Source organism: Ptychodera flava, chromosome 20 (assembly GCF_041260155.1).
Source record: "Ptychodera flava strain L36383 chromosome 20, AS_Pfla_20210202, whole genome shotgun sequence".
Classification (NCBI taxonomy): domain Eukaryota; kingdom Metazoa; phylum Hemichordata; class Enteropneusta; family Ptychoderidae; genus Ptychodera; species Ptychodera flava.
This window is the reverse complement of record NC_091947.1, coordinates 11,250,145-11,277,946: the sequence shown is the minus strand read 5'-3', so window position 1 is coordinate 11,277,946 and position 27,802 is coordinate 11,250,145. Positions and strand designations below refer to the sequence as shown.

Below are 27,802 nucleotides of genomic sequence, written 5' to 3'. Positions count from 1 at the left end.
AGACTCCCATGTATAAGGCAGACCATAGACTCCCATGTATAAGGCAGTCCATAGACTCCCATGTATAAGGCAGTCCATAGACTCCCATGTATAAGGCAGTCCATAGACTCCCATGTATAAGGCAGTCCATAGACTCCCATGTATAAGGCCAAGAATAATAAAAATTTAGTTTCTCATCGTATTCATATTGCAAAAAGGATGCAGTGACACAGTTTTTAGTCCCCACAGATAAAGTCCAGGGGGCTCATAGATTGGGTCATGTCAGTCCGTGAGTCCATCCGTTCACGCAGATATCTCAGACACTTTGACAAAATGTCATGTGACCTTGGTGACCTTTGACCTCGAATATACATATTTGTCCATAACTCAGTAACCACAAGTGGTAAACCTTTCATATATGGTCTGATGGACACCCTATGACGCCACATATTGTACCTCATTAATTATGTGCATATCTAATTTTAGCGAGCCAATAGAGCTAGAGGTCTGATTTTTGGTATATATGGATAACTTAGCAATACAATTTTTTTGACAAAATGTCACGTGACCTTGGTGACCTTTAACCTCAAATATACATATTTGTCCATAACTCAGTAATCACTAATGCTACACCCTTCATATTTGGTATGATGGGACACCTTATGACACCACATATTGTACCTCATTAATTATGTGCATATCTAATTTTGAGCGAGCCAATAGAGCCAGAGGTCTGATTTTTGGTATGTAGGGATAACTTAGCAATACAATTTTTTGACAAAATGTCAAGTGATCTCAATGACCTTTGACCTCAAATATACATATTTGTGCATAACTCAGTAACCACAAGTGCTACACTCTTCATATTTGGTATGATGGGACACCCTATGACGCCACATATTGTACCTCATTAATTATGCACATATGTAATTTTGAGCGAGCCAATAGAGCTAGAGGTCTGATTTTTGGTATATAGGGATAACTTAGCAATACAATTTTTTTGACAAAATGTCACGTGACCTCGGTGACCTTTGACCCCAAATATACATATTTGTCCATAACTCAGTAACCACAAGTGCTACACCCTTCATATTTGGTATGATGGGACACCTTATGACGCCACATATTGTACCTCATTCATTATGTGCATATCTAATTTTGAGCAAGCCAATAGAGGTAAATGTATGATTTTTAGTATATAGGGATAGACTATAGGATAGAAATTTTTTGACAAAATGTCATGTGACCTCGATACCTTTTAACTAAAATACACGATTATGTCAATAAATAAGTAACCACAAGTGCTATGTCCTTTATATTTAGTAGGATGGGAGACCTTATGACAACACATGCTTTACCTCGTTAATTATGCCCATATATATTTGTGGGCAAGCCAATAGAGCTAGAGGTCTGAATTTTGGCATATATGGATTAATTAGCAATACAATGTTTTTTTTTCAAAATGTCACGTGACCTTGATGACCTTTGACCTTGAATATGCATATATATGCATAACTCAGTAATCACAAGTTCTTTACGCTTCAATTTTGATAGGATAATAGACCTTAAGATGTCACATCTTGTACCTCATTTATTATGCACATATGTATTTCTTGGCTGGCCAATACAGCTAGAGGTTTGATCTTTTTTCCCGATTTAGAACCATAACTTAGACATGCCTCTTGTTTCAAATTGGGAACAATGACATAGACCTATGTGTCCATAGATCTGAACATATACACTTTAGTGATACTTCTTAATGACCTCATTTCCCTGCCCCCTCAAGATTAATACTCCTATTACAAGTGGGGACTATGTCATTGTCAATGGGTTGTTTTCGTTGTTGCGTAGTAATGGTCGAGTTGCACAAATTCCTCACTACCTACACCAACTTGTTAATGTCGAAGCGTGATCTGTTCACGATGTGAAGCTTTCGTGCCGAAAATTAACCTATACTTACATGTACCAGTTGTGTAACTGTTACTGCTTAAAATCATTACTTGAAATCGCAACAAGACAACAAAAAATTCAATTGCGGTAAAGGAGTCGACACATAATCAAAGCAATAAGCATTCTTGTTTAGGTACCCCTAACTGGTAAAACTCGGCGGACAAAGGGAATTAGGGATTCGCTTGTCATGAATTTGTCAATTTGAGAGGGCCAACTTTTACAAACGTGGATAGGTTCGCTTTTGGAAACTAATTTTCGAGGGTAAAGGACAGACTAGATCGACTGATTTGATGTAGTTCCACTGGACAAACAGTATTCCTTCGACAAGTTTTGCGACCTTCGCAAAAGTAGAAACAATAATAACATCGGAAGGAAAAGTCAATGTTCATAGCTGAATCATATTTTAAACAGTTCGCATTATAACACACATACATACAAACATACATACATACATACATACATACATACATACATACATACATACATACATACATACATACATACATACATACATACAAACATACATGCAAACATACATACATACATACATACATACATACATACATACATACATACATACATACATACATACATACATACATACATACATACATACATACATACATACATACATACATACATACATACATACATACATACATACATACATACATACATACATATGTGCACGTGTGTATATGTATGCGGGTAGGGGTCAATCCTTGGAAAGGACAGACGAGAGGTATACATTTAGATGGTCAGCAATTACTGAGAACCCCTATAAAAGTCTGTGTCAAGATCAGTAATTCTTCAGAGGCAGATAAGCATACATACCGTAATACCAGCAAAAAAGTTGTTACTTGTTAACTCCGGGCTTGTAACGTTTGCCCAAACGTAAGCAGACACCACTGAACATCGTAACTATACAATAAATGAGAATATAGCTCGTTTTTAGACATAATGATATCAATTACCACGCTGGGGAAAACTTAGACATGCGCTGTCGGCACGTTTACGAAATAACAATGCATCGTTCACACACCCTACAGTAACATACTATTTTAATATTTTGGAAAGTTTTATCAACCATGTTTGGCTCGCATTCCACATTTCTACAAAATGTATGCGGAAGTTTTCATATAGATATCGCTAAAGAAAAAAAATATCGCGTTTCCAGGGACATTATGTTCATATTTGTGTGTAAGAAGAGCTTGAAATTATTGACCGTCAACTATCATATAGCTTTTGACCTTTTATTTCCTTAATTATTCGGATGACCATGAACGGGAGTAAACTCCAAATTACAGGCTAAGCAGAACAAAGAAAATGCCCAAAATAACGCAAACAAACAATTGGTGAAACGTCAAAAACTCACAATAAAACGCAATTCATAAATAATAGCCATTCATAACACTTGTTCGAAAATAAAGGTTAAATCGGTTGAAAATATCAGTACTCGAACTAATTTTGATGTATCGTTATAAGTGCATAAAGCACGAGGGATAAAGGACATTTATTCTGGAAAAGGGTTTAACCAAATAGGAAGATCAACCTGTAGACTGAGTTGGACATTCAGAGGAATTTGAGTCAAATGAGAACAATTTACCACAGAATGAACACGTTTGTGTAAAAAAGTAAGATCGGAAACCTTCCTATGATCGTGTATACGAGGCAATTTGAAATGTTTGCACTAGCCAGTAACCTTAAAAAATTAATATTATCTAGCGTAAAAACCAAGAAAATATACATTTGACCAAAATTCTGATAATTATATGGCATGCCTAATTGTTATGCATGTTAACGAATCATTATCAAAAACTGCTTTCTGTAATGATGATGATGATGATGATGATGATGATGATGATGATGATGTCAGCATCCCGAAGCTTTATCATGAAATACCAATGCTGATATATTTATTGTGCTACTAGCGTCACAACGACGGTGCGATATAAGTAACACGATTGGAAGTAATTTGAGATAATTGGATGGTGAAGCAGTGTCGATTTAATCTGCAAATGTAACCTCATCTACATTTCTTTTTAAGTTACACACTTGTTTTTATGAGTAATTTGTAATATCGCAAAATTCAGCTAAAGGGCACCTAACACTTTTGAGAAATTTGAAAAATATAAAGATCCAATTATCCCGAATTAGTTCAAATCGTGTTCAGTATATGATACCTGACGATATATAACACATATCCTGTGCCCTTAACGACGTGTTGACCCGGAAAGAGTGAGATACACATGTTGAGGCGATTTTGTGGCGAGAGTTATCGATGTGTTTGCAGGGACAATGGACGGTGGACTGTCGGCGAGATGAACAGACGGAGACAAAGAAAATGACAAGCAAATAAGGAGAGTGATAACCGGATCTAGAGAGAACTTACAACTGTAATATGGACAGTGAGTGAAACTGACAAAAATACCACGACACACATTTTCCAATGCTATACCTACATGCTGTCCAAGCGAATAAAGTCCAACGTTAGGACTACCGATAGGATGTCTGAACTGATCCAACGTTGATACGTAATCTCCTCCATCACCCATTGTACCAATTAGAACATCTGTTAACACGTTCTCGTTGTCTACGAACCATGTGACATTAAAAAATGTTTGGTCGGCATTGTTGTCTTCACTGTGAAATTTACATTGTAGAATTGGAGTCTTGAACGTCCAATCGGAGTATGTCCGGTCGACCACGTCTGCTGTCACAGTTGGCGGACCACTTATTTCAGGATACGCTGGAGAGACAATGAAGTTAGCTTGCGTCAATTCTAATTCTTCTAACCATACAAATAATTATATCAGTATATGTAAAGTAGCATTCGAGTCAATCGATTCTAAACGAATTTCCCTTGTAGTCTTTATTAAATCACATTTTTACTACACAATCAAAAGAGTAACAGCCCTTACATTTAAATGACCCTAAGAAAAGTATATACACCACGTCGAGGTGCTGGATGACTCCATTTAAACTTTTTAAATTCTGGTTTTGAGACACCTTAAAGAACCAAAAGTGATTTTTAATTGATATAAATTTATAATAAACAGCTGGATGCGATAGTATGGGGAAATAGATTGTCTGCATTTCCTTGAAAGTTGTTAATCGACTATCTATTAAAGAGAACATTAAAACCTCGATGACTGGAACTGATGACATTTTCGTATCAACAAGAGCGTCGTGATCAACTCCTAACTTCCTACAGCATTTGGAAATACCCGAGTATTCCCTTGGTGAACACAGCCTACACCTCTGCAGAGTATTCAGTTAAAACAATGACAAATTAAACATCCTACAAAGTATACTAATGTGATAAGTCAATCACTCAGTGTGTAGTAGATACAATTTCGATAGTACATCTGTGATATGAAAATCGATATGATAAAGATAGAATATATATACAAAAATTATTGGTACAGTTGACGTCACCGGAACTTAAAATGGTGTTGCACATAACACAGCGTATTTTGCCCTAAATCGCTTTTTTTTTGCAACGACTCATTCAGTTTTCTTTTATTTTTCGCCCAAGATTAAAATACTGATTGGGTTCGCTTTTCGAGCAATCGTAAGTTTGGTGTGGAAGAAGTGTAAATTTGTGTAGATTTATGCAAATCGCTCGATTTCCTAGCTTCTATTTTCTCCCTTCTTCAACATTTCAAAAAGATGTAACTCGACGGAATAGAGGACAAAGGCCTCAAATGGGACCTCCTGAAAAATTTTCAATCTCATACTCAAAACAAATTGCGAAACTCAAAAAGAAACGTATCAATGAACTTGAGGGAGCAGTTTCCGATCTAGAGACCTCCCTCAGGCCAAATGCGTCAGAGGACGACATCCTCAGACTCCAAAATGCAAAAGCAGAGCTCGAGAGGGAATATGACTACCTAACTGAAGGTTCAATTATTCGTTCAAGAGTCAGATGGCATGAAAAAGGGGAGAAAAACAATAAGTATTTCTAGGGCTGGAGAAGAGGAGGGGGAGAAAAGGGCATATCAAAAGAATCATTGGCGCAAACAATGAACTGAAAACATCGCAGAAAGACATTCTTTCTGAGCTGAAGACATTTTACAGTACTCTCTACTCCTCCAAAACCAACCCAGAAAGGGATATTACTGACCACCACTTCCTGAAAAATGACAACATCCCCAAACTTGGGCACCAGCTCATGAAAAATTGTGAGTCACCAATAACCCACAATGAAATTTACTGTGCCCTCACCATGATGCCAAGAAATAAGACCCCTGGCAATGATGGATTGCCAGCAGAATTCTACACAACATTTTGGCCGACAATAGGGCCAACAGTAGTTGATTCTCTCAACTATGGGTTGAAAACGGGAGTCTTTCCAACTCCCAGAGACAAAGTGTGATCACACTTAAAGGGAGAGACACCAAATACATTAAAAATTGGCGACCGATCTCTCTCATCAACGCCGACGCTAAAGTAGCTGCAAAGTGTCTCGCCAATCGACTGAAAAATGTTTTGCCTGGCCTCATTAACTGCCAGCAGAGTGCCTTTGTCAAAGACAGAGATATAAGTGACTACATCAGGCTGATAGAGGAAATTCTCTGGCATACGGACGAAAACAACCTCCCGGGAATACTGCTTGCCATAGACTTTGAGAAAGCCTTCAACAGTTTAGAATGGGATAACATTATGGAATGTTTAAATACATACGGATTTGGCCCACTCTTACTCTTTAAACTATGGTTCATTACATTTTACACAGACTTGAGCAGTTGCGTTATGAACATGGTTTCAGCACCGGATATTTTAACATTGAAAGGGGGTGAGACAAGGAGATCCATTGTCACCCTATTTGTTCATCCTAGCGCTAGAAATATTCTAATTAACTTGAATGATGACGCCAATGTCAAGGGTATCAGGTCAGGAATAGGTGAATGCAAATATGCCGCATTTGCGGATGACCTGACGACCTTTGTAACAGATGAACAGTCATGTCAGAGAATATTTGAAGTGTTGCACGAGTTCCACTCACTCTCAGGCTTGATGGTCAACCCTACTAAACGGAAGCTATTTGGCTTGGTAAGTGGAAAAGACGTAAGAAAAACCATTTGGCATCAAATGGCCGACATCACCAATCAAAATGCAGGAATTTACATTTCGTATAACCAAGAGTTAAACACCACTCTCAATTATGCAACACCACTCAAGCAGATCGAAGGAACTCTGGGAACATGGAAAAAGAGATCCCTGACACTCATGGGCAAAGTTCAGATTTTGAAAACCTTCGCCCTATCACAACTTAATTACGTCATGAGAATGACCACAATAACACCTGAAATTCTTAAGAGATTTGAACAGCTTATCTTCAATTTCCTCTGGAATGGGAAAGATAGAATAACCAGAAAGGTAATGGTCAGAGGGGTCTCAGAGGGGGGCTTAAAGGCTCCCGATGTGAAAACTACACACAAGCTTATGCGTATAAACCTTATTAAAAGGTATCTAGATGAAAACATAGAGCACCCCTGGAAACTCTTTCTAGACCATCGCCTAAAATCTGTGGGTTGAAAGTACCTTTTCAAGTGTAACTTCGATATTAACTCACTCAGCCTGCCCCTACCGAGATTCTACCAAGAAATGCTTGAATCCTGGTCGGTCAGCAATGTTGCGGTCAATGACTCTGAGATGACATTACTTGTCAAACAATTTGGAACAACAGATATGTTTTAATTGGAGGGCATTCTGTCTATAATCCAAAGCTAAGACAGAAAGGGTTTGAATTAATATTTGATTTACTTACCGAGGAGGGGTATCTGTCATGGGAAAAATTAACCAACAAAAACCTCCAAGGGAACGAAGTCCTCCTTCTTTATGGAGCAATCACATGTCTCAGAGTTAGGTGGCCAGAGCCATTGCTGGTTGAACCGGTGTTTAAAGATGAATATTATATGTGGTTTTCAATTGTAACTTTCGACCCTCCCACAAAGTTACCAGGGAGAGCATCAGAAACGCCATTTACAGTAAAGAGGAACTAAGTCCAATTAATGAACGCTATTATGAAAGAGAATATGACTTTACTGGACCATGGTCTCCCATATATAGTCTACCATTTAAGGTAGCCATAGACACAAAAACACGTGAATTCCAGTTCAAACTTCTTCATCATATTCTATACACAAACTACGATCTATCTAGAAGAGGCATGGACCAATCACCGCTCTGTTCATTCTGCCGAAACAGCAACGAGACACTAGATCATCTTTTACACCTTTAAATTCACTGAGACCTTCTGGAACGAGTTTCACACATTTTTCGAGGCATCTCTCAGTTTGTTCACGAGACATAACTTAAATGAAGTGCTCTTTGGTGTTGACGGTTGCTCTGACATTCATAATCACTTGCTACTGTTAGCCAAAAGACACATCTATGCCATGAAAATGAAAACAGAGTAAACCACACTTTGCAGCTTTTATGTTGCAAGTGAAATTCAACTACCATCTAGAGTACGAAATAGCTCTGGAAAAAGACAAATTAGAGAGACATTGCAGCAAATGGATTTCAATTTTACACAAAATTGTAGATAACTAAGCACTGTACTTCATTTCAATTTAAGTTCATGTTACTAAGAAAATGTTACAATAAAACAATTTAAGTACAAAAAAACTCCATTTTGACTGGGTCAAATTTTATGAAATTTTCACATAATTTTCTTTATATAATACTAAACGAAACGACGATTCCCTTTGGCAAAGAATTTCTTATATTTGAAATGAGAGTCATTTCAATGTTGCAAATTATGATATTAATAGGAGTCTTTCAAACCACTCCATTTAAAGCTGGGATTACACAATGCAAAGCAAAATGTCAGGTTTTTCTACATAGTTTCAAATGAGATATTAAATTTAATTAGGTTGAATAAATCTTTTTAGTTAGATTTATTTATCATTGATACTAAAAATTCACGTTATCTCGTTTTCTTCCACAATATGGTATCCCTTCATCCTTCGAAAAAAACTACTGCTACCATAATAAAATATTTTAGATTCTTTGCTTTATTAAAATATATAGTGTAAGGGGGTTTCCATATGTCATTTTTGCTAGGGAATATTGCTGTTGGTTAAGTGCAACGCCACCTCAAGTTGTAAACCAAATATGTAAACTTTGACCTTACCTGCACATCCAGGTGTAAACCCCGTCCGTGAGTTTTCTCCTTTGTCACATCTCACTTCGGTTCCTTTGGATTAAATTTCAGAGACAGCAGTACGGTACACATCAGTGCAGCATGGCGGCGACAAACATAGTCAAATGTCGCGTTGGGTGAGAAAGTTAACAATAATGTTTTGTCGATAAATTTCAATTGCACTATTGTAATCACCCACCTCTCCAGTTGGAGATTTACGGCAATAACTGTTGATTTTTTTTTCCATATGTTAAAATATATTTGATATTTTGTCATGCGTATTTTCCATATCTGTTTATGTAAGACAGGTTTCTTTGCAGGAGATGTAACAGCCCTCCAGTTTTCTCATGAAGCATTATTTGAAGACTTGGTATCAGTATTGCTATTATAAGATACGATAACGCTGGGAACACTCGGTACATTATAGTTTTATGTGCTTGCAATATTTTTGTGCTACAAGCCATCTGTGGCTGGATTTTTTTCGAAAACAACTTTCAAAATTTTTCCCAAAATCTTCATATCCCATCCCCCGCCCAATATCAAAAAGGAGACCCCTAACCTGCGTGATTATGTTGGGACGTCCGGCGACGAAAACGTTTTGAGTAGAATAAAGGGATCTAAAACGCATGAAGACTTGTCAGTGCGGATAAAGATATCGAACGCAGATCATAATTGTACGAATTTAAATTATCGGGTTACCCTTGATTTTTCTCATGATTTTCTATATGATGGAAGAATGCAACCTCTGAAGGTAACTGAGCCATTCCTGCCTTTCTCTTACCTGCACAGTAAGCACTTGGACAGACTACACTCTGTAGTCTGTACACGTAGTAACCGTCACACTTCTTAACTTCCATTGGGTATTGGTTGAAACAGTCGATGTTGAAAAGTTGAGTGCATGCATTGGTCTGGACGGTTTGGTTGACAGCTGTTGGGTGGTTCCCTGTCATGTATACGGGGTGTCTTGTACCGCATGAATACTCTGGTAAGTCCGTGCGTGTTGTCATCTGACCACCGGCATCACTAACGAACCGATACCACTGATAACCGACGAGATCGTCGTCGCATAGCAAAGTAATGTCGGGGAGATTGGGGTCTGCCATGTAGTTTGTGCTGCGTTCCGGCTCATCTATTTCAATATGGTTGTAACACGGATCGGCATTTACGTCTGGCGTGACTGCTACAAAGTTGATATCAACAAACGGGAAAGACATTTTAGATACACTCCGCATCGTATGGAAAGTTGGAATTCGATTGAAACTAGACGTACGGGAGGTCAGAGGGTAGTATTATAGTTTGTGCTGTGCCACTGCCTGTTTATCAGTATTCGTGAAATATATATGACATGGGATATAAATGTATGTTCAATGAACAAAATTGGTTGGAGAGGCACAGTTACTTAACAATAATCTTTAATGTAATACAGACAAAAGCGGGCATATGTAGTTCAGCAAAGTGTTAACTTCATCAAATACATATCTTAGGAGACCACAGGCACTCAAACACAGTGGAGGGACTGTTGGACAACCACAGTCCCTCAAACGCAGTGGAGGATTGTCAGACGACCTCCGTCCCTCAAACGCACTGGAGTGACGGCTTGACGACCACTGTCCCTCCAACTCAGTGGAGGGACGATTTGACAACTGCAGTCCCCCAACATAGAGGAGGGACTGTTGGACAACCACAGTCCTTCAAACACAGTGGAGGGACTGTGTGACAACCACGGTCCAACCACAGTCGGGGACTGTTGGACAACTACAGTCCCTCAAACGCAGTGGAAGGACTGTTGGACACATGCCCTTCAGGGGCGGTCGAGGTACTGTTGGAAAACCATAATCCCTCCAACGCATTGGAGGGCCTTGACAATAATGTAATCTCCTGAATAGTAATGAATTAAACACTGCGTGTAAATTGGATGTAGAGATGACATATGTAGTGGAAGTAAGCACGACAAGGGCGCGGGATTATAGTTTCTTCGTAACACGCATTTAATACAAACAATAACCTATTAGTTCTGCAACATACGCTCAAACCATTGATTTAATATATTTATAATTCATTCATTTGGAATACATAGCCCATCTTGCCAAAAACAATACCTTGGCGATTTCTGAGAAGAATTTCTTACCTTTGTTTGATGTTCATTTTTTGAATCACGAATGCAGAAATAAATAGATTCTACGCACAATGTATCAAGATTTCTGAACCAATACACCGTGGAAAAAACACAAGGAAACTGTAAAGTTCTGAAGTCATTCTTATGGTTTAAGAATATGTACGAGACTAAAACAAAACTTAGACTAAGTGCACTACTATATGCATATAGCATCCCTAAAGTATCTAACGCTGGTTTCTAATAAGAATTAAAACAACAAAACTAGATGTCACAGTGCAAAATTGGTATTTTTCGAATGAACTTTTAAAACGCCGCTGTCGCGGTGTTAACTACACAGGAAACAAATTTTCTATTTTCCCAGATATCAGCTGATGGAAACTTCGTAAATTCTATGAGCTTCAAAATGAACCTTCCGCAAGCGGCAGATTAAAAACGTAAAGAGAAAGTTTGGGGGTCGGTTTGTCTACGAGGATCATTCATTCTTACAAGGTGAGATATCTCCGGTGTATTGTCTTAATGTTATCAAATATCAAGAAATGGGTTCATCACGTCACGAGATCGTTGTTGTTTAGGCTTGGATCTGGAATAACATGCATATTTTGTGTGCATACTTGTGTCACAGCACGTGGCTGTGAAATCGAGATCCTGGTTCTGTTACAAATTTCAGCGAAAGGCTGTCTATAGTGGTTGCTGTGCCTTTAAAACATTCATTGTTGTCATAGACAAGAACACGTTTGAACAGCATATCAACTACTTGCCGACTTAAAACATCACATTGTGAACATTAAATGACTTTGTCATCCACAATATTGTTTGAGCGAAAGAATTGGAAAATACAAATAACCCATAATTGGGCGTACATAGCGGGCAGGAAATTGTAAACGTTCTACGAATATTGCATAATAGTGGCGTCTTCTGTAAGCCGGGTAAAATCGAAATTACACATGATTGGGTCAAATTGGAATTGAAGATCAATTTTATTTCTATTGAACATCGTACGTCTATTCTAAATTGGAACAGGAAGCTTAAATAACAAGGTGGTTCACACAACAAACAAGCTTTAAAAATTAACAACAGCCGTTAGGCAATGTTTTCATTCCAAGATGGACTGAATCAGTAGCCAGATGACGACAACTAAACTTGGGTTGCACGTGACAAGTTTGCCCCCATTTTCTTCCGATGGCGATGGTACAGGCCTACACGTTTTGTTGTCATCGCTGAGTTGATGTCCGTCCCTACACTCACAGTAGTAGGAGCCCTTGGTGTTCACACATAAGTGAGCACATTTATGCACCCCGGTTCTGCATTCGTCCAAGTCTGCGATGATAAACGGAAGAATGACACCATTGAAAGTAATTTCGATGAATCTGTGAAAAAGTTGTTGCGAGAAATTCAAGGGAAATATCATTGTCATTAGCCATCAGAGGGCTCAGTTTTATCTTTTGACAACTTCGAAATAACGATACCTTCATCCCCATTTACGGACAACACGTAAATAAGGATAATTGATAAAATTAATGCTATCTACCACAAATATATGCTCGCCCCAGCAGCTGCAAACTGCGGCGCAGAGGTAAAGCGATAAGATTCGAGAATGTATTTCTTGATAGACAACTTCGTCCCTTTAATTTAAAATAAAGGCAGTTTTGGGTTCGAATTCTAGAAAATTCTATTCATAATTTAGTACCGTTGCAAACGATTCGAATAGCCTGCTAATTTAAGGTTTCGTGTATTTCGAGACCAATCCTTAAAGGTATACTGAACACGATTGGAACTAATTTGGGATAATTGGATTATCATATTTTTCAAATTTCTTAAAAGTGTTAGGTGCCGTATAGCTGAATGTTGCAATATTGCAAATTAGGCCAAAGTAAGTAAATTCTTTGTTTTGCGTCCACTCAAAATCCTAAAAGGTACGCGGGTAAGCGGTTAAAAAACACACACAGAAAATTTAACACAAAATCTGTTTGCCTTTATTGGACAATTTTTCTCAAACAACATGAATACTCCTGTCACAGTGTGACACACTGTATGATCACTGTATGCATTTTCATGACAAATGGATCAAAATTAATAGTCATTCTTTGACTTTTGCTTTTCTTTTATTAGTTTTAGATTTCTTTCTTGTGCATTCAAAGTGTCCACATGTCAATACCATCGCACAGCAATTTGACAGCCTCATCAAATTACTTAAATATGGACAGTTTGAGGAATGGGTACACTATAACAGTATACAGTAGCAGTCTTTTTGTCCTCAAGTTCTTGTACGTTTCTTTCAAGTTTCTCGTAATGTTTATGCTGAATGGGTGTCTGTTTTTGAAAGAAAACACCAAACAGATTGGGTAACTTGTAGCCTCTGCATTCAATTTTAGAAAGATGGGGCATCAGAGAGAACAAGACATTGGTGATATAATGACTAAAGTATTCCCTGTAGCTTCCTCGGGACCATCCGTAAAACCAGCACCTTTCCTTTCCATCAAATAAAAGAAATCATTTCGCAATGTCAGTCTTCACACAAATTTAGGTGGACGCTAGCTTCACATCTATATTCCTTGCACTTTCAAAGTACCACACTCCAGATTGATTGAAAAGATGGAGTATCATCATGGCATAAATGGAAATATTCTACAGTGGGTCAAAGCTTGATTGACAAATACAAAAGAGCGAGTAATCATAAATGGAGCATCATCTGAATGGAGAATACGTCACAAGTGGTGTCCCACAGGGTTCGGTTCTTTGACCAGTACTCTTTCTAATCTACATCAATCATACTGGCGGTGAAATTAGTTCTGAACTCAAAAATTTACCGACAATACCAAGACATATCACCCCTTGCAAAATTGTATTGATCCTGAAATTCTACAAGCTGGTTTGGACAAGCTACAAAAAATGAGTGAACGTTGGCGGACGCATATTGGCGACAACAACCCCTTCAATATATTCTCAATGAACAACATTTCACTGGGGTGTACAACTGAAGAAAATGACTTGGGCGTCCTACTTCATTCTACCTTAAACCTTCAAGCAAATGTGATAAGTTTGCAATAAAGCAAACAGAATGCTTGATCTCATCAAATGATCATTGTCGATCAAATCAAATAAATGTCATTCTTCGTCTTTACAAGCAACTTGTGAGACCACACTTGAATATGCAGTACAAGTTCGGTCACCATGGCTACAAAAGGACATAAAAATCTTAGCACGGCAAATAATACCTAAACTCCAACACTACAATTATCAAAATAGACTTAAACAGCTTGATTTAATTGAACTTGAACAAAGAAGAATTCGCGGCGACATGATTCAACTCTAGAAAGTTATCAAAGGCCATGACCACTGTAACCTTTCACTTGAATTAGCAGCCGACTCGAGAACTCAAGGACACTGTCCCAAACTTCATAAACTGACCGTTCGACTTAACACAAGGAAGTTCTTTTTTCAGCAAGAGTTGTGGACATTTGAAATAAATTACCAGCCGATGTCATTAATGCAGAAAGTGTGACCTCCTTCAAGAGCAGCTACGACCGCCTGCTACAAGTTTGAACTTTCACAGAGGGATTCTAATATACTTTCCTTACCCAAACTGAACAAAAAAGTACGTAAGGCCTTTCGTTTACAGGACTGATCACTGGTTTGTTTTTTGTTTCAAGTTAAAATGGACGAATGAACCAAATTTTTGGCAAACCTGAAAGACCGATAAACTAGGATAGGCTTCAACACTTTCCGATTTTTCCGTCTGCCATATTCTCTGAGTCGTGGTACCCAAGTCCAATCGGCCGACTGAAACTCTCTATTACTGTTCAAGTCCCGAATGCTCGCAATGGCCATGCCTTCAAGTTACCGTGCAAAGGTTTCCTGTTTTTTAACTTCGATTATTTCCTGCTTTCATCCATTTTTATCGTGACAGCAAAGCCACAACAGGCAAAGCCACAACAGACAGCGAGAACGTGAGGCCCCGGCGTGAGGCAGAGAGGATCGACAGGGGTAAATGTGTATAGAGTACTGTTTTACGTCACCGCACGGTCAATCAGTGAAATCTGACTGCCGTAAAGGAGTATTTCATCGCAAAGTTAAAAGCCACGACTTGTTTTTGCGACAAAATGGCGCCACCAACGGCGAAATTTTGAAAGGAAAGTTTGTGTTTTTTTTCCCGAAAAATCTCCAAAAACCTAGGCGCGCGCGGACGCAAAACAAAGAATTTACTTACTTTGGCCTTACTCATAAAAACAAGAGTGTAACGTAAAAAGAAAAGCAGATGAGATTACATTTGTAGATGAAATCGACATTACTTCACCATCCAATTATCTCACGTTAGTTTCAATCGTGTTACTGTCAACTGTTCCAACTTTGCCACAGTTACCATGGAAAGAGAAAATCTAAGCAATCACAGATTTTAAGCGGGTGGCCGCTGATTAAAAAAGCGCCCTCACCTGGCCATTTTGAATACCAAGGAACGCTCCTTTGACCATATATGGGCATATTTAGATTACAGGTGACTGTATACCCTAAATGTCATCACAGATTTGACAAGTGGTTCTTTCAGATCATAGGACACGAGCGTTGCAACAACTTTGAACGGCAGCCTTCGCAAACGTAACTAATATTTTTACGTATCATCACTATGATAAACGCGAATGAAAAAACAATTTTCCTACAGATACATTTACATAAAATGACAATTGATAAAGTGTATACGGTATAGATTAAAATGAACGTTGTGCAAGTTTATCCAGGGCATAACATTTTCGATTAGGCCATCAAATGCCCCTACCTCTTACTGTTTTTGTTTCTTTCGAGTAACTTCCCCATTTGTTTTACTAATGCTTTTCTTCCCTTCAGAGGGAAGTTGTGTGTCTAATAATAAAGCTAATAACAGCTATTGTCCGTTTTACAAGACATACATTGCATCTGAGAGCATTAAGGGTGTACGCTTTCATTATTCCTACCTGTGCATCCGGGAGTGAAGTTACCATTAGGTGATATATAACCCTCTTCACATCTTAGTTCTGAACCTAATGAACAACATGATAGTTCATTATTGTACTGACTTTTGAGATGAAATGATAATTTATAATGTTACTTCAAGATAATGATATACTCGTACTCTGACTGATGATGAGATAAAAGTGATACTGTCGTTTTAAAGCCTTGACACAGAGAGATTATTCAATCTCTGTCGTTCTATACATCTAGCCTATACTTAATATATAAATATATATGTACGTCTATTTTTCGAACAACAAAAATCACGATTGTACTAGCGTACCTACATGTATTTTTAGTTTTATATTTTTACAGTGACAATTATCTCTCAAGTAATAATATCACTGTCAAATGGTAAATCATCAAACAAAACGGTTAAGACATTTACATACCCATAGTACAGACAGACAGATAAACAGATACATACATACATACATACATACATACATACATACATACATACATACATACAGACAGACAGACAGACAGACAGACAGACAGACAGACAGACAGACAGACAGACAGACAGACAGACAGACAGACAGACAGACATACATACATACATACATACATACATACATACATACATACATACATACATACATACATACATACATACATACATACATACATACATACATACATACATATTCTCATCATATACCTGCGCAATACGCTTCACCATCGCTCCTGGGTTGTACCAAGTTATACACGTAGAAAGTTGAGCAGTTTTTCACTTCGATGGCATAGGTATTTGCACATCTTAGATGAACTATATCTGCACAAGCAATCCTTGAAACGATTCCGTCCTCTACGGTTGGATGACTCCCGTCCAAGTAAAGCGGAAAGACCGTTCCACAGTGATAAGGGCCCACATCGTCTTCAGAGGCCATCTCACCGCCGGCGGCGCTGACGAATCGATACCAGCCTCGATACCTCGCTAGTTCATTTGCATCGCTGATGACGTCTGTTGAATTCCTGTTGATGACGTATGCCGAACTCCGCTTCGGTTCGTCGATAGCGACATATTCTACGCAGGGATCAGTAGCATTCGTATGGTATGATCCTACATTCATTGTATTGAACGGAATAAAATATAAATTGCCATGACATTGTGATAACTTTAGTAGCATACGTTCTTATCATATTCTATAATGACACACACACATACATACATACATACATACATACACACACACACACACACATATATATATATATATATATATATATATATATATATATATATATATATATATATATATATATATATATATATATATATATATATATATTCAAACTTTTACAATACGTTTATGGTATATCCCTTTTTTGGGTTCATTTTGAAGATCATGACGTCAACTAAAATTCAATAACTGTCAATTGAACTTCCGATCTCAACACGCTAGATTTTAGTTCCTGAATTTTTTGGTTGCAGCACTACAACCTTCGTCAGCAGAATAAGCCGATCTCCATGTCGTGACCTTTCTGAAACGTGACAGCAAAATCGGGTCATAGACTTTTGGTAATTTATACAGTCCACTATCTCCAGTAAGGGATGGCTGGTTAACACGGATATATATCGCCTCCTTGACACCCCTTTCAAAGTATCGGGATCCCTATCAAGAATTCACATTTTCCAAGTCCATAAAGTGGTCTGGTGATTTAATGTGGATATGTTGGGAAACGTTCGATGTTGTGGAGCTGGGAGGCCGGTGTTCAAGAAATCTGGTTTTTAGAGATCTCTCCGTTTCACCGATGTAAAATTGTGTGCAGGGGCCCTTATCGGTCTGACATTGACACGGAATCATGTAAACAGGACCGGTGATGTCTTTCTTGGCAGTTTTGTCCTTGGGTGCAACAATTAACTGGCGTAGTATTTGAGTAGGTTTGAAACAAACCAGTATGCAATAGGAGTTGAACGTCCGTTTCAAAAGTCTATGACCCGATTTTGCTGTCACGTATCAAAAAGGTCACGACATTGCGATCGGGTTATTCTGCTGACGAAAATTGTAGTGCTGTAACCGAAATTTCAGTGACTAAAATCAGCGTGTTGAGATCAAAAGTTCAATTGACTGTAATTTGGCTACCAACACAGACGAATTTCCATGTTAAAAATTCAATAGCTTATTTTTGTTTATTTTATACCAAAATTTGAACGGCAACCCCTAATTTTTATTCCTGACTTCAAAAGGAAATGGCTTTCAGTTTCCTTGTGAGCTAAAGTTTAAGACTTTCAAGTTCAAGGCGCGTAGTATCTTAAAGTAAAAGGGAACAACACTCTATAACGCCAAAAGGAAAGCTAATTAAATATTCATGAGTTAACTTATTAGCCAATCAGCACACTGCTGTCAACGTCAAAAGTTCAATGTCTGATAAACAATTTAATTCTGTAAGGTTTGCTCCAACCTGCCCCATTTTCATCCCCTTGACACTTGCTTGTTGAATTTTAATCCGAGGTTCCCAGTATTTTATTACTTTGATACTTAATCATTATTAATGTTACCAGTAAGAAAACAGTCAACGTAAATATAAACAGCGATAACAAAGTGTGTCCTTTGAACAACAACAACAACAACAATTTTTATAGCTGTAATAACAGTCATGTGTTTGATACAATCGATGTTTCACCAACGTCATTCGATATCGATGATGGAGGGACAGCGGCTGTTGACGTATCTCGTCAATTTTGAGGTGACATTAATAGGCAAAAAACAATGACAACTTCGTCTCTTTAATTTAAAATAAAGGCAGGTCTAGGTTATAAGTAACTCGTTATGGAGGTGTTTGCGTGACCTCTAAAGTTACTCCAAGTCTGTGGGCTTAACCATATTAGGACAAAAAATAAAGGAAAAAAAAATGCCAGAGGAGTGCACGCATTCAGAAGGGCGTGATCTTGTAGCAAGCCCCAGCCTTTACTCGGCGAAAGCAAACATCCGAAATGGAGCTACAGACAAAATAGCAGTTGAGAATCTTTATTGAAAAACTCCAAGCCACTCATGGACTAGTCTCCGTGACCTCGTGAGTTTGGGACCTGCTGACGTTGTATCGGCTTCCTATCAAGTTTATATTTTGATAGCCAGAGACGATTGGCAACATCCTGCACTTGTTTGCTCTTGACTTTCCCATGAGATGTTTCCGATTTATATCCTGTAACTAATTCGTCTCCTTTTAGAAATTGGAACGCGTACTTCAGTGTGTTAGAAAAAAACACATGATGGAATTTCAGTCGCACAGTACCCTCATGCAATGATGTCCCTTTTCGACTGGCATGCTATGAACGACATAGTGAACAAATTGTATGCGCACATTTGCACACGACCTCGTCCCCGGCCTCCTTTGCCAGTTAAGGTCTCGATCAGCCTAAGACTGATCGAGATCCCTTGCCGTAAAGGGAACAAAAATGAGTAATTATTACACAACTGCACAGAAATCTTTACTAAACCGAATCAAATAGAAAACTGTTTTTGCTAAACTCCCCCCACTAAGCCAAACGAATTAACATTTATCACACATCGATCTTTTGACGTTGTCTCTAATTGTCTGATCACTCATACAAACCTCCGAATTAGTAAAAGGGAAAAGTTTAAACCATAACTGGTTTCACGTTCTACCATTAAACGTGAACAAAGAAAAACCTTTATGTACCGTGTATGTGTATTAAGCTTCATCGTATATAGTCCGAAATACAACTAAATGACGGTTTTCGCATTTCATCAGAACGCCATTTAAAATAAATAGGAACCTTATTGAAATTATAGTTTTGTATTATTTTTCATTACATAATAAACAAGCTCAAGCTTTCGAACATGAAATATTTATTCTAGAACTCTGAAAAACCCACAAAAGCCATTTTGAATCTCTTTGCCGCTTTTCAAAAAGGGAAAGTTTTACATATGTTCTTACGCCATGGCATAAGATTTTCGATGAGGCCATCAACTGCCCCTAACTCTTGCAACACATTACATCTGAGAGCATTAAGGGTGTACGCTTTCATTATTCCTACCTGTGCATCCGGGAGTGAAGTTACCATTAGGTGATATATAACCCTCTTCACATCTTAGTTCTGAACCTAATGAACAACATGATAGTTCATTATTGTACTGACTTTTGAGATGAAATGATAATTTATAATGTTACTTCAAGATAATGATATACTCGTACTCTGACTGATGATGAGATAAAAGTGATACTGTCGTTTTAAAGCCTTGACACAGAGAGATTATTCAATCTCTGTCGTTCTATACATCTAGCCTATATTCAATATATAAATATATATGTACGTCTATTTTTCATAATAATATCATATTTGTACTAGCGTATGCTTTACATATAAGCTGTACTTAAAGGTATTTTAAGTTTTGTATTTTAAAAGTGACGATTATCTCAAGAGATAATATCGCTGTCAAATGGTAAATCATCAAACAAAACGTTTAAGACGTTTACATACACATACTACAGACACAAAGACAGACAGATAGATAGATAGATAGATAGATAGATAGATAGATAGATAGATAGGTAGGTAGGTAGGTAGGTAGGTAGGTAGGTAGGTAGGTAGGTAGGTAGGTGGAAAAATACATACATACATACATACATACATAAATACATACATACATACATACATACATACATACATACATACATACATACATACATACATACATACATACATACATACATACATACATACATACATACATACATACATACATACATACATACATACATACATACATACATATTCTCATTATATACCTGCGCAATACGCTTCACCATCGCTGCTGGGTTGTACCAAGTTATACACGTAGAAAGTTGAGCAGTTTTTCACTTCGATGGCATAGGTCTTTGCACATCTCAGATGAGCTATATCTGCACAAGCATTCATTGAAACGATTCCGTCCTGTACGGTTGGATGACTCCCGTCCAAGTAAAGCGGAAAGACCGTTCCACAGTGATAAGGGTCCACATCGTCTTCAGAGGCCATCTCACCGCCGGCGGCGCTGACGAATCGATACCAGCCTCGATACCTCGCTAGTTCATTTGCATCGCTGAGGACGTCTGTTGAATTACTGTTGATGACATATGCCGAACTCCGCTTCGGTTCGTCGATAGCGATATATTCTACGCAGGGATCAGTCGTACTCGTATGGCATGATCCTATGTTCATAATATTAAATGGAATAAAATAACAATTGCCATGACATTGTGATAACTTTCGTAGCATAGGTTCTTATCATATTCTTTAATTACATATATTCCGACTCTCGAAAGTTTACAATACATTTCTGGTATTTCACCTTTGGGGGTTCATTTTGAAGATCATGGCGTAAACAAAAGATTCAATAGCTTATTTTGTGAAAATTCAAAATTCTATTTACATTACAGAGATAATAATTCGAATTTCAAATGTCGAGAAATATTAGGTAATCCTAATACCAAAATTTGAGCGGCGACCCCTATTTTTTATTCCTGACTTCAAAAGGAGAAAATTTACATTTTAGTTTCTCTTTGAGCTAAAGTTTAATACTTTCAAGTTCAAGGTGCGTAATATCTTCAAGCAAACGAGAACAACACTCTATAACGCCAAAAGGAAAGCTAATTAAATATTCATGAGTTAACTTATTAGCCAATCAGCAAACTGCTGTCAACGTCAATGTTCAATGTCAGATAAACAATTCAGTTCTTTAAATTTGCTCCAACCTCCCCCATCTTTATCTCTTTGACACTTGTTTGTTAAATTTTGATCCGAAGTTTCCAGTATTTTATTAGTGTGATACTTGCAATTATACTTAATCATTATTAAATTAATGTTATCAGTAAGAAAACAGTCAAGGTAAATATAAACACCAATAACAAAGTTTCTCCTTCGAACAACAAAAATTTAGCTTCATTGAATATAGTGCCAAACACAACTAAATGACGTTTTTCGTATTTCATCAGAACGTCACTTCAACTAAATGAACCTTACATGAAACAAAGAACCTTAAGTTGAGATTTTTAGTTTTGTGTTATTTTTTATTACACAACAAACAAGCCCCAAGCTTTCGAACATGAAATATTTATTCTAGAGCTCTGAAAAAGAAACCCACAAAAGCCATTTTGAATCTCTATGCCGCTTTTCAAAAAGGGAAGGTTTTACATATGTTTTAATGCCATGGCTTTGGCGATACATATTATATCAGAGGGCAGGCGTCGATTTGTGTTTGTTAAGTATCACGTCATTCACCACTCCTAGTTGGGCCTGTAAAATAAAAACGTCATTTCGGGTATTTTGTCACAATTTTCGAGGGAAAAAGGCTCTATAGATAGATACCTTGTGGAAAGTTCATGAGTACACGAACACGTCTCATGCATTGTTAGACATTAAGTTTTGGTAATTAGAGTTTTGCCTTCTCATGTACAACACTGCATGGACATAATCTTCACATTGCATGGTTCATTTTCACATTGCATGGTTCATTTTCAAAGAGGGGGCAGTGTACTTACCCATTGATAAATGCACAAGGGAAGACTGGGACAACTAGCGCTAGTTTAATTTCTAAATGCCGACTCCGAAAACGAGATCGCAGAAAAAAAATACCTGTCAAGTCGTCCGAAATAAATTCTTCCCACACTTTCATCGAGTGATACCAAACAAGTTATTCAAAAGCCTTTGCAGTGGTAGAAACGCCCAACTCATTACTAAAAGTTTTCTCTTCAAAAAATCAAATTCGCAAAGAACCCCTCCCTGCAGCTCAGCAATTTAATTTTAAGAAAGCCGTTAATTAAGTGCGCTCGATCCTAGTTACAGGACATTCAGACTTTCAAAGTAATGTAGTTAAGGACATACATCACCCTTTATTAGCTTTACGCTAGTGAGCACTGGAATTTAGAAAAGGCAAGCAAACCTTGAATCGAACCACATTCTCTCCTGGTTAGGAGGGACTGTGATCGAAAGTAGGCCAGTTTAATTTTGAGGGCGCGTAATGAAATTCCTAGCGAAAGGAAGGCGGTCAAGGACGGTTAACTTTTTACACCAGCAGACCTCTTGATTTACACTATAGGATATTTTTCCTGTACAGGATCGGAAATGAAATGAATGTTGTCGGAATAGTTTGATGTTAAATTGATTCCTTACCTTAGAATCTTTGAGATACTGGTAATTTTTCCAAATCGTTTACTCGGTGTGTATACTGCACACTATCTTCGGTTCCCCATCACATAAGATAAAGAAGCGAACGCAGCGCGTGCCTCAAAAAGTCTTATGAATATTGATACCGTTAATGACGATACGTAAGCTCCAATGTTCATAAAACACGAAGGGAGGGTGTCAAATCAGGACACTGATATCTACCAAATTGCAGCTTTATTTTAAAAATAAACATTATGATGATCAAATGAACCAAACAAATATGATATACCGCTATTAGTTCAGGAAAACGGACATTTCTTTTATCGTCCGAACCGCGGAGTGTCACCTCCGCTGCATGCAAATATGAGAATGGTTACAACATAGTGACTATTGAATGATTCCAGAACGCTGATTGGCTTAGAAGTTCAAATTATCGACCAATGATCGCTGTTACCTCTCTCTCTCTCTCTCTCTCTCTCTCTCTCTCTCTCTCTCTCTCTCTCTCTCTCTCTCTCTCTCTCTCTCTCTCTCTCTCACACACACACACACACACACACACATACACATACTTCTTTGACTGGTATGAATTTTACGGTTCGCGATCATCGATCCGTACTCCTAATTTGTCAATATTTTTGTGTGCCGGGTATCGTCCCAACACGTATCGTAATTCTGTATAGATATTTATCGCAATGTTATGTCACACACCCAATGCGGGATGAAGGATCGAAGTTATTGTCTCAAAAAACTGTGAAAACGTATCGACGTAAACTGGCGATCTAGAGAATGTCACAACCTGGAGAAAGTCATGACCGTCAAACGGCTATAGCATAAACGACTTTTTTCTTCTCATATAGGGCATAATCTGATAAGGCCAAAGATAAAATGTGCTGTTCTGATAACCCTACGTAATCTATTTTTGCCTGCCGACCTTGAACTTTTTTAGAGCTACGTCAACACGGAAGTAAAAAAAAAGAAAGAAAAAACCCGTACAACCACGTGTTCGTTACCTTGCATTTTATTTTTGCTTGAACGAGGACATCTTTTATGATTTTATTCCTTTTATATGTATGATATGCTTTTCTGGAAATGTTGTGGCCAGTGCTTGATCGCCCCGAACCCCTGAAAAGTGCATATTTAAAAATAAAAATATTTTTGAAAAAAAAATCCTTGCCTACCTACCTACCCTATTTTTGAAAACGATGTTATCGGAACAGCACAATTTATTTTATTTTATTTTATTTTTTGGCCTAACTTAGCTGTAAAAACAGCTTCACGCGTAAAACCACAGTCAATCCACATGGAGGGACCCCGGTCAAACAAATGGCACTTGAACCAACCTAATTAATCTCGCTCCAGGGAACGTCGTATCACTACAGCACAAATCCAATATGATCTTACATGCAAAGATCGGTGACGCCATCCGACCTGGACTACTACAACTTTAGAATAAACGTAATTTTGTCATCGATAACGGGACGTCGACTGAGTCATAAAAGTTTCAACTCTGGTATTTGGCTTTGAATTTTTCAATTAAAACTACGTCATTAGGCATAAGTAATAAATTACCTGTTTTGCAAAGTCCCCACGCATGTGTTTTTGGAGGTTTTCATGAATAAAATACACAGTGAAATTGGACTTAGGCCTACTAATCTTTGCTCACAACTTTTTGTAAATATACTTAAAAAGCGTATATGCTTGCAGAAAGCCAGACTGTAGTGTAAATCATGGAGGTTAACAAGGAATTTTCGAGGAAGAAGTTTCGCCCGTATCCGATTGACCGACAATAGGTAAGATTACTTAATGCTTGCTCGTGGCAACCGAAACAACATTATACATCTCAAAATAGTATGATATGCACATTTCTGTCATTTGGTGTGAACTTGACCACACATGGTGGTGGCGCAACGTCTACGTAAGTACGTTTGACTCAAACAAAGTCATTTAAATATTAATACAAATAAAAAGCGAATTTTTTTTTTCTTCAAGCTGCAAACGAACGCATTTCTTCTACTCTCACGAGCTCCTCTACAGGAGCGAGTTTGTCATTTATAGCCAAAAAATGTTTCTGGTGCTTGACATTCAGCAAAAGTGATGCGGAGACGCGGTTTTCTTTTTTTCCCCTTTCATCTTTTTATTCCTAACAATGCTGGTTTGGCACTATTGATGCAACAGTTATTGTTTTTATCACTGGCTGCATAATACTTATGTTTTCTTTTTAGCATTTTTGGACATGCAAACAGGGATATCAAGAATAGCTGCACTGATGAGTATGTAACCAAAAGACATGACGCACAGGTTCTGAAATGACGCGCACGGTGACCAGAAATGCGGTAGTCCTTTTTCTTCTTACGGTACCAAATTCGTCACAAATCGTCTCGCAGCAACAACAGCTCAGGCATCGCGCAACACGACAGAATCCTATGTTCTATCATAGGTTGCGATCTTCGTTATAGTCATGTCCCCAGACTATGATTTGTACGCACTCATGGAACACCACGCTGAGGCAGCGCTAAACTTTCGCCTGGAGCCACTCGTCTGTGTGCTAACACTCTAGCTCCCAGGCACTTTCAGAAATGGCAAGTTTAGTGCTGAATTTACGAAAAATATGCCCTTAAGACGGCTTTAACGTTTCAGAGTTTACTCGAAATTGGTGAAAGTTTACTTGAAATTTCAACATTTTATAACCGATTTAAAACTGGGCAGAGACTGGCAATTCACAAAAACTAACATTATTACCCTTCACAATACAGCCAATATACGTAAGCAAAAACAAACAAAATAACAAAAACAAATACTTTTATGACACTTAGAAGGGGCATATCTTCATGTTTCATATTTTCGTTCGACCAAAGTTCCCCCAGTAATCATGCAGGGACTATTGTCTGACGAAGACGAGACACTCTAAATTCTCCCATTTTACTTCACACTGCAAAATAGTCATTACTGGAGTGTAACTCTTCTATGAAGAATCGATGCATTTTTCCTTCGAGTTTTTGAACATTCACATCGGTTTTACATTTATATGCGATCAGATAATGTGTTCTCCTTGTAGCAATAGTTTCTTTGTCAAAATAAGATCGCTAAACAATATTCGCTGAATATCAATTATTCTGCCAGAATCCGTCTTTAGTTATCTTCCTTTATTTTTGTTTTTGTGGTGTTTTTTTGTTTTTGTTTTTGTTTTTGTTGAGAATGAAACAAGGTTCAACCATAGACCCAAGATACACAGGTCCAAGGTCAATGCCGCAGATAAGGCAAGGGAAACCGAAGTGATTTCGATTTTTACTTACATAATTTTTATACTTGAAATTTCAACGAAAAGTTTGGCAGGGAAAAAATCAGGGTAAAAGATAATAGATGAAAAATCCGTATCTTTAGAGCTACTGGTTTGATCTTGGTCATTCAAAGTTTGTTTGGCCTCATTTAGTGATATTTAATTCAAAGTTTTGAGCTTTTCTACGTTACCTTATGGCTAACTTTTGCAGACAGTGCCTATGCTTAGGCGATGTTTGAGAATAACAGTGACTGTAAACTTCAAACTGCAATTTTTAGATGTGTAAAATTTATGGGTTTCACTTCTACCTCCATGTTCAATGTCAGGTTACTGTTAATATGCAAGACTCAGATGCTTCAACGAGAATCACATAAACTACCATCGCAATACCTTTCACCTTTGTCAATTCACAACGCCAACTCCAAGAAAGTTAAATCGGCGAAAAGCTCGCGCTCCGCTCTGCGTTCCCGGCGCGGATAAAGGCATCGTGTGTGAAGCGCAATTGCAAAGGTGTCGGGGTGAAACGCTACGTTATTAGTGAGTTAATTAATGTGGTCAAACCTTGTTGAATGGTTTCCAATGATGCTGAAATGAAAACATATAAAACAAAAGTCAAATGACATCGATGGTAACTGAGGTATATAAGTAGCTCACCTAAGAGAACAGCAATCGTAACGAACACTGTTAGCAAAATCGGTTGCCTCATCATTCACTCTGTGACTGAAGCGACGTTGTAAGACTCGCAGCGGGACGTCGTGTGGTCAAGAAAGTGTCGGAAGGCTATATAAGAGTTTGGTTGGAACTTGACAATGATCTAGCCAGATTTATGATAAAGGAAATGACCGTGACCTACTTATTGAACACGTCAAAGCGTGATTAATGCTTCTCCTTGCACAGAAAACAAACAAAGGGCCAATATCACCAGGTGAACGTACAGTTATTACTTCTGTTCAGTCAGGAGATTTAATTTAATCTAACCATGTTTGTTTACCATAAATATTCTTAACTACTGAAAAACAAAAATGCGTAGATGAGATGCAGGGTCAATCGTCGAGTTCAAGAATCTTTCTACGGCGCTTTCAAATATCCAGGGCAAGACTGTCTTTTCTGACAACCTTTCTTCAAAAGTTTCACCAACTGTGATACGGGCAATGCACTTCTTTGCTTCCATACTTTTTAAATTTTCAATATACTATTCGTGATGTATACCTTTTTCATATTGTCCATTTA

General features: G+C 37.8%; 1 protein-coding gene across 1 annotated transcript; it reads right to left on the bottom strand.

The window, feature by feature from the left end:
* Positions 1-12,291: 12,291 nt before the first annotated feature.
* Positions 12,292-21,351, bottom strand: LOC139120501 (oncoprotein-induced transcript 3 protein-like). The gene is made up of 5 exons (XM_070684962.1): positions 20,940-21,351; positions 20,188-20,253; positions 16,846-17,247; positions 16,145-16,210; positions 12,292-12,515 (listed from the first exon to the last, which is right to left on the bottom strand). The coding sequence occupies exons 1-5, from the start codon at positions 21,349-21,351 to the stop codon at positions 12,292-12,294; spliced, it is 1,170 nt and encodes a 389-aa protein (XP_070541063.1).
* Between the last annotated feature and the right edge of the window lie 6,451 nt (positions 21,352-27,802).

Coding starts and splice junctions, on each gene's coding strand:
- LOC139120501 (XM_070684962.1), bottom strand. CDS start 21,351: ATGAACATAGGATCATGCCATACGAGTACGACTGATCCCTGCGTAGAA. Junction 17,248..20,187: donor CTTCACTCCCGGATGCACAG/GTAGGAATAATG, acceptor CAATGAATGTAG/GATCATACCATACGAATGCT. Junction 12,516..16,144: donor CTTCACTCCCGGATGCACAG/GTAGGAATAATG, acceptor TTATCATCGCAG/ACTTGGACGAATGCAGAACC.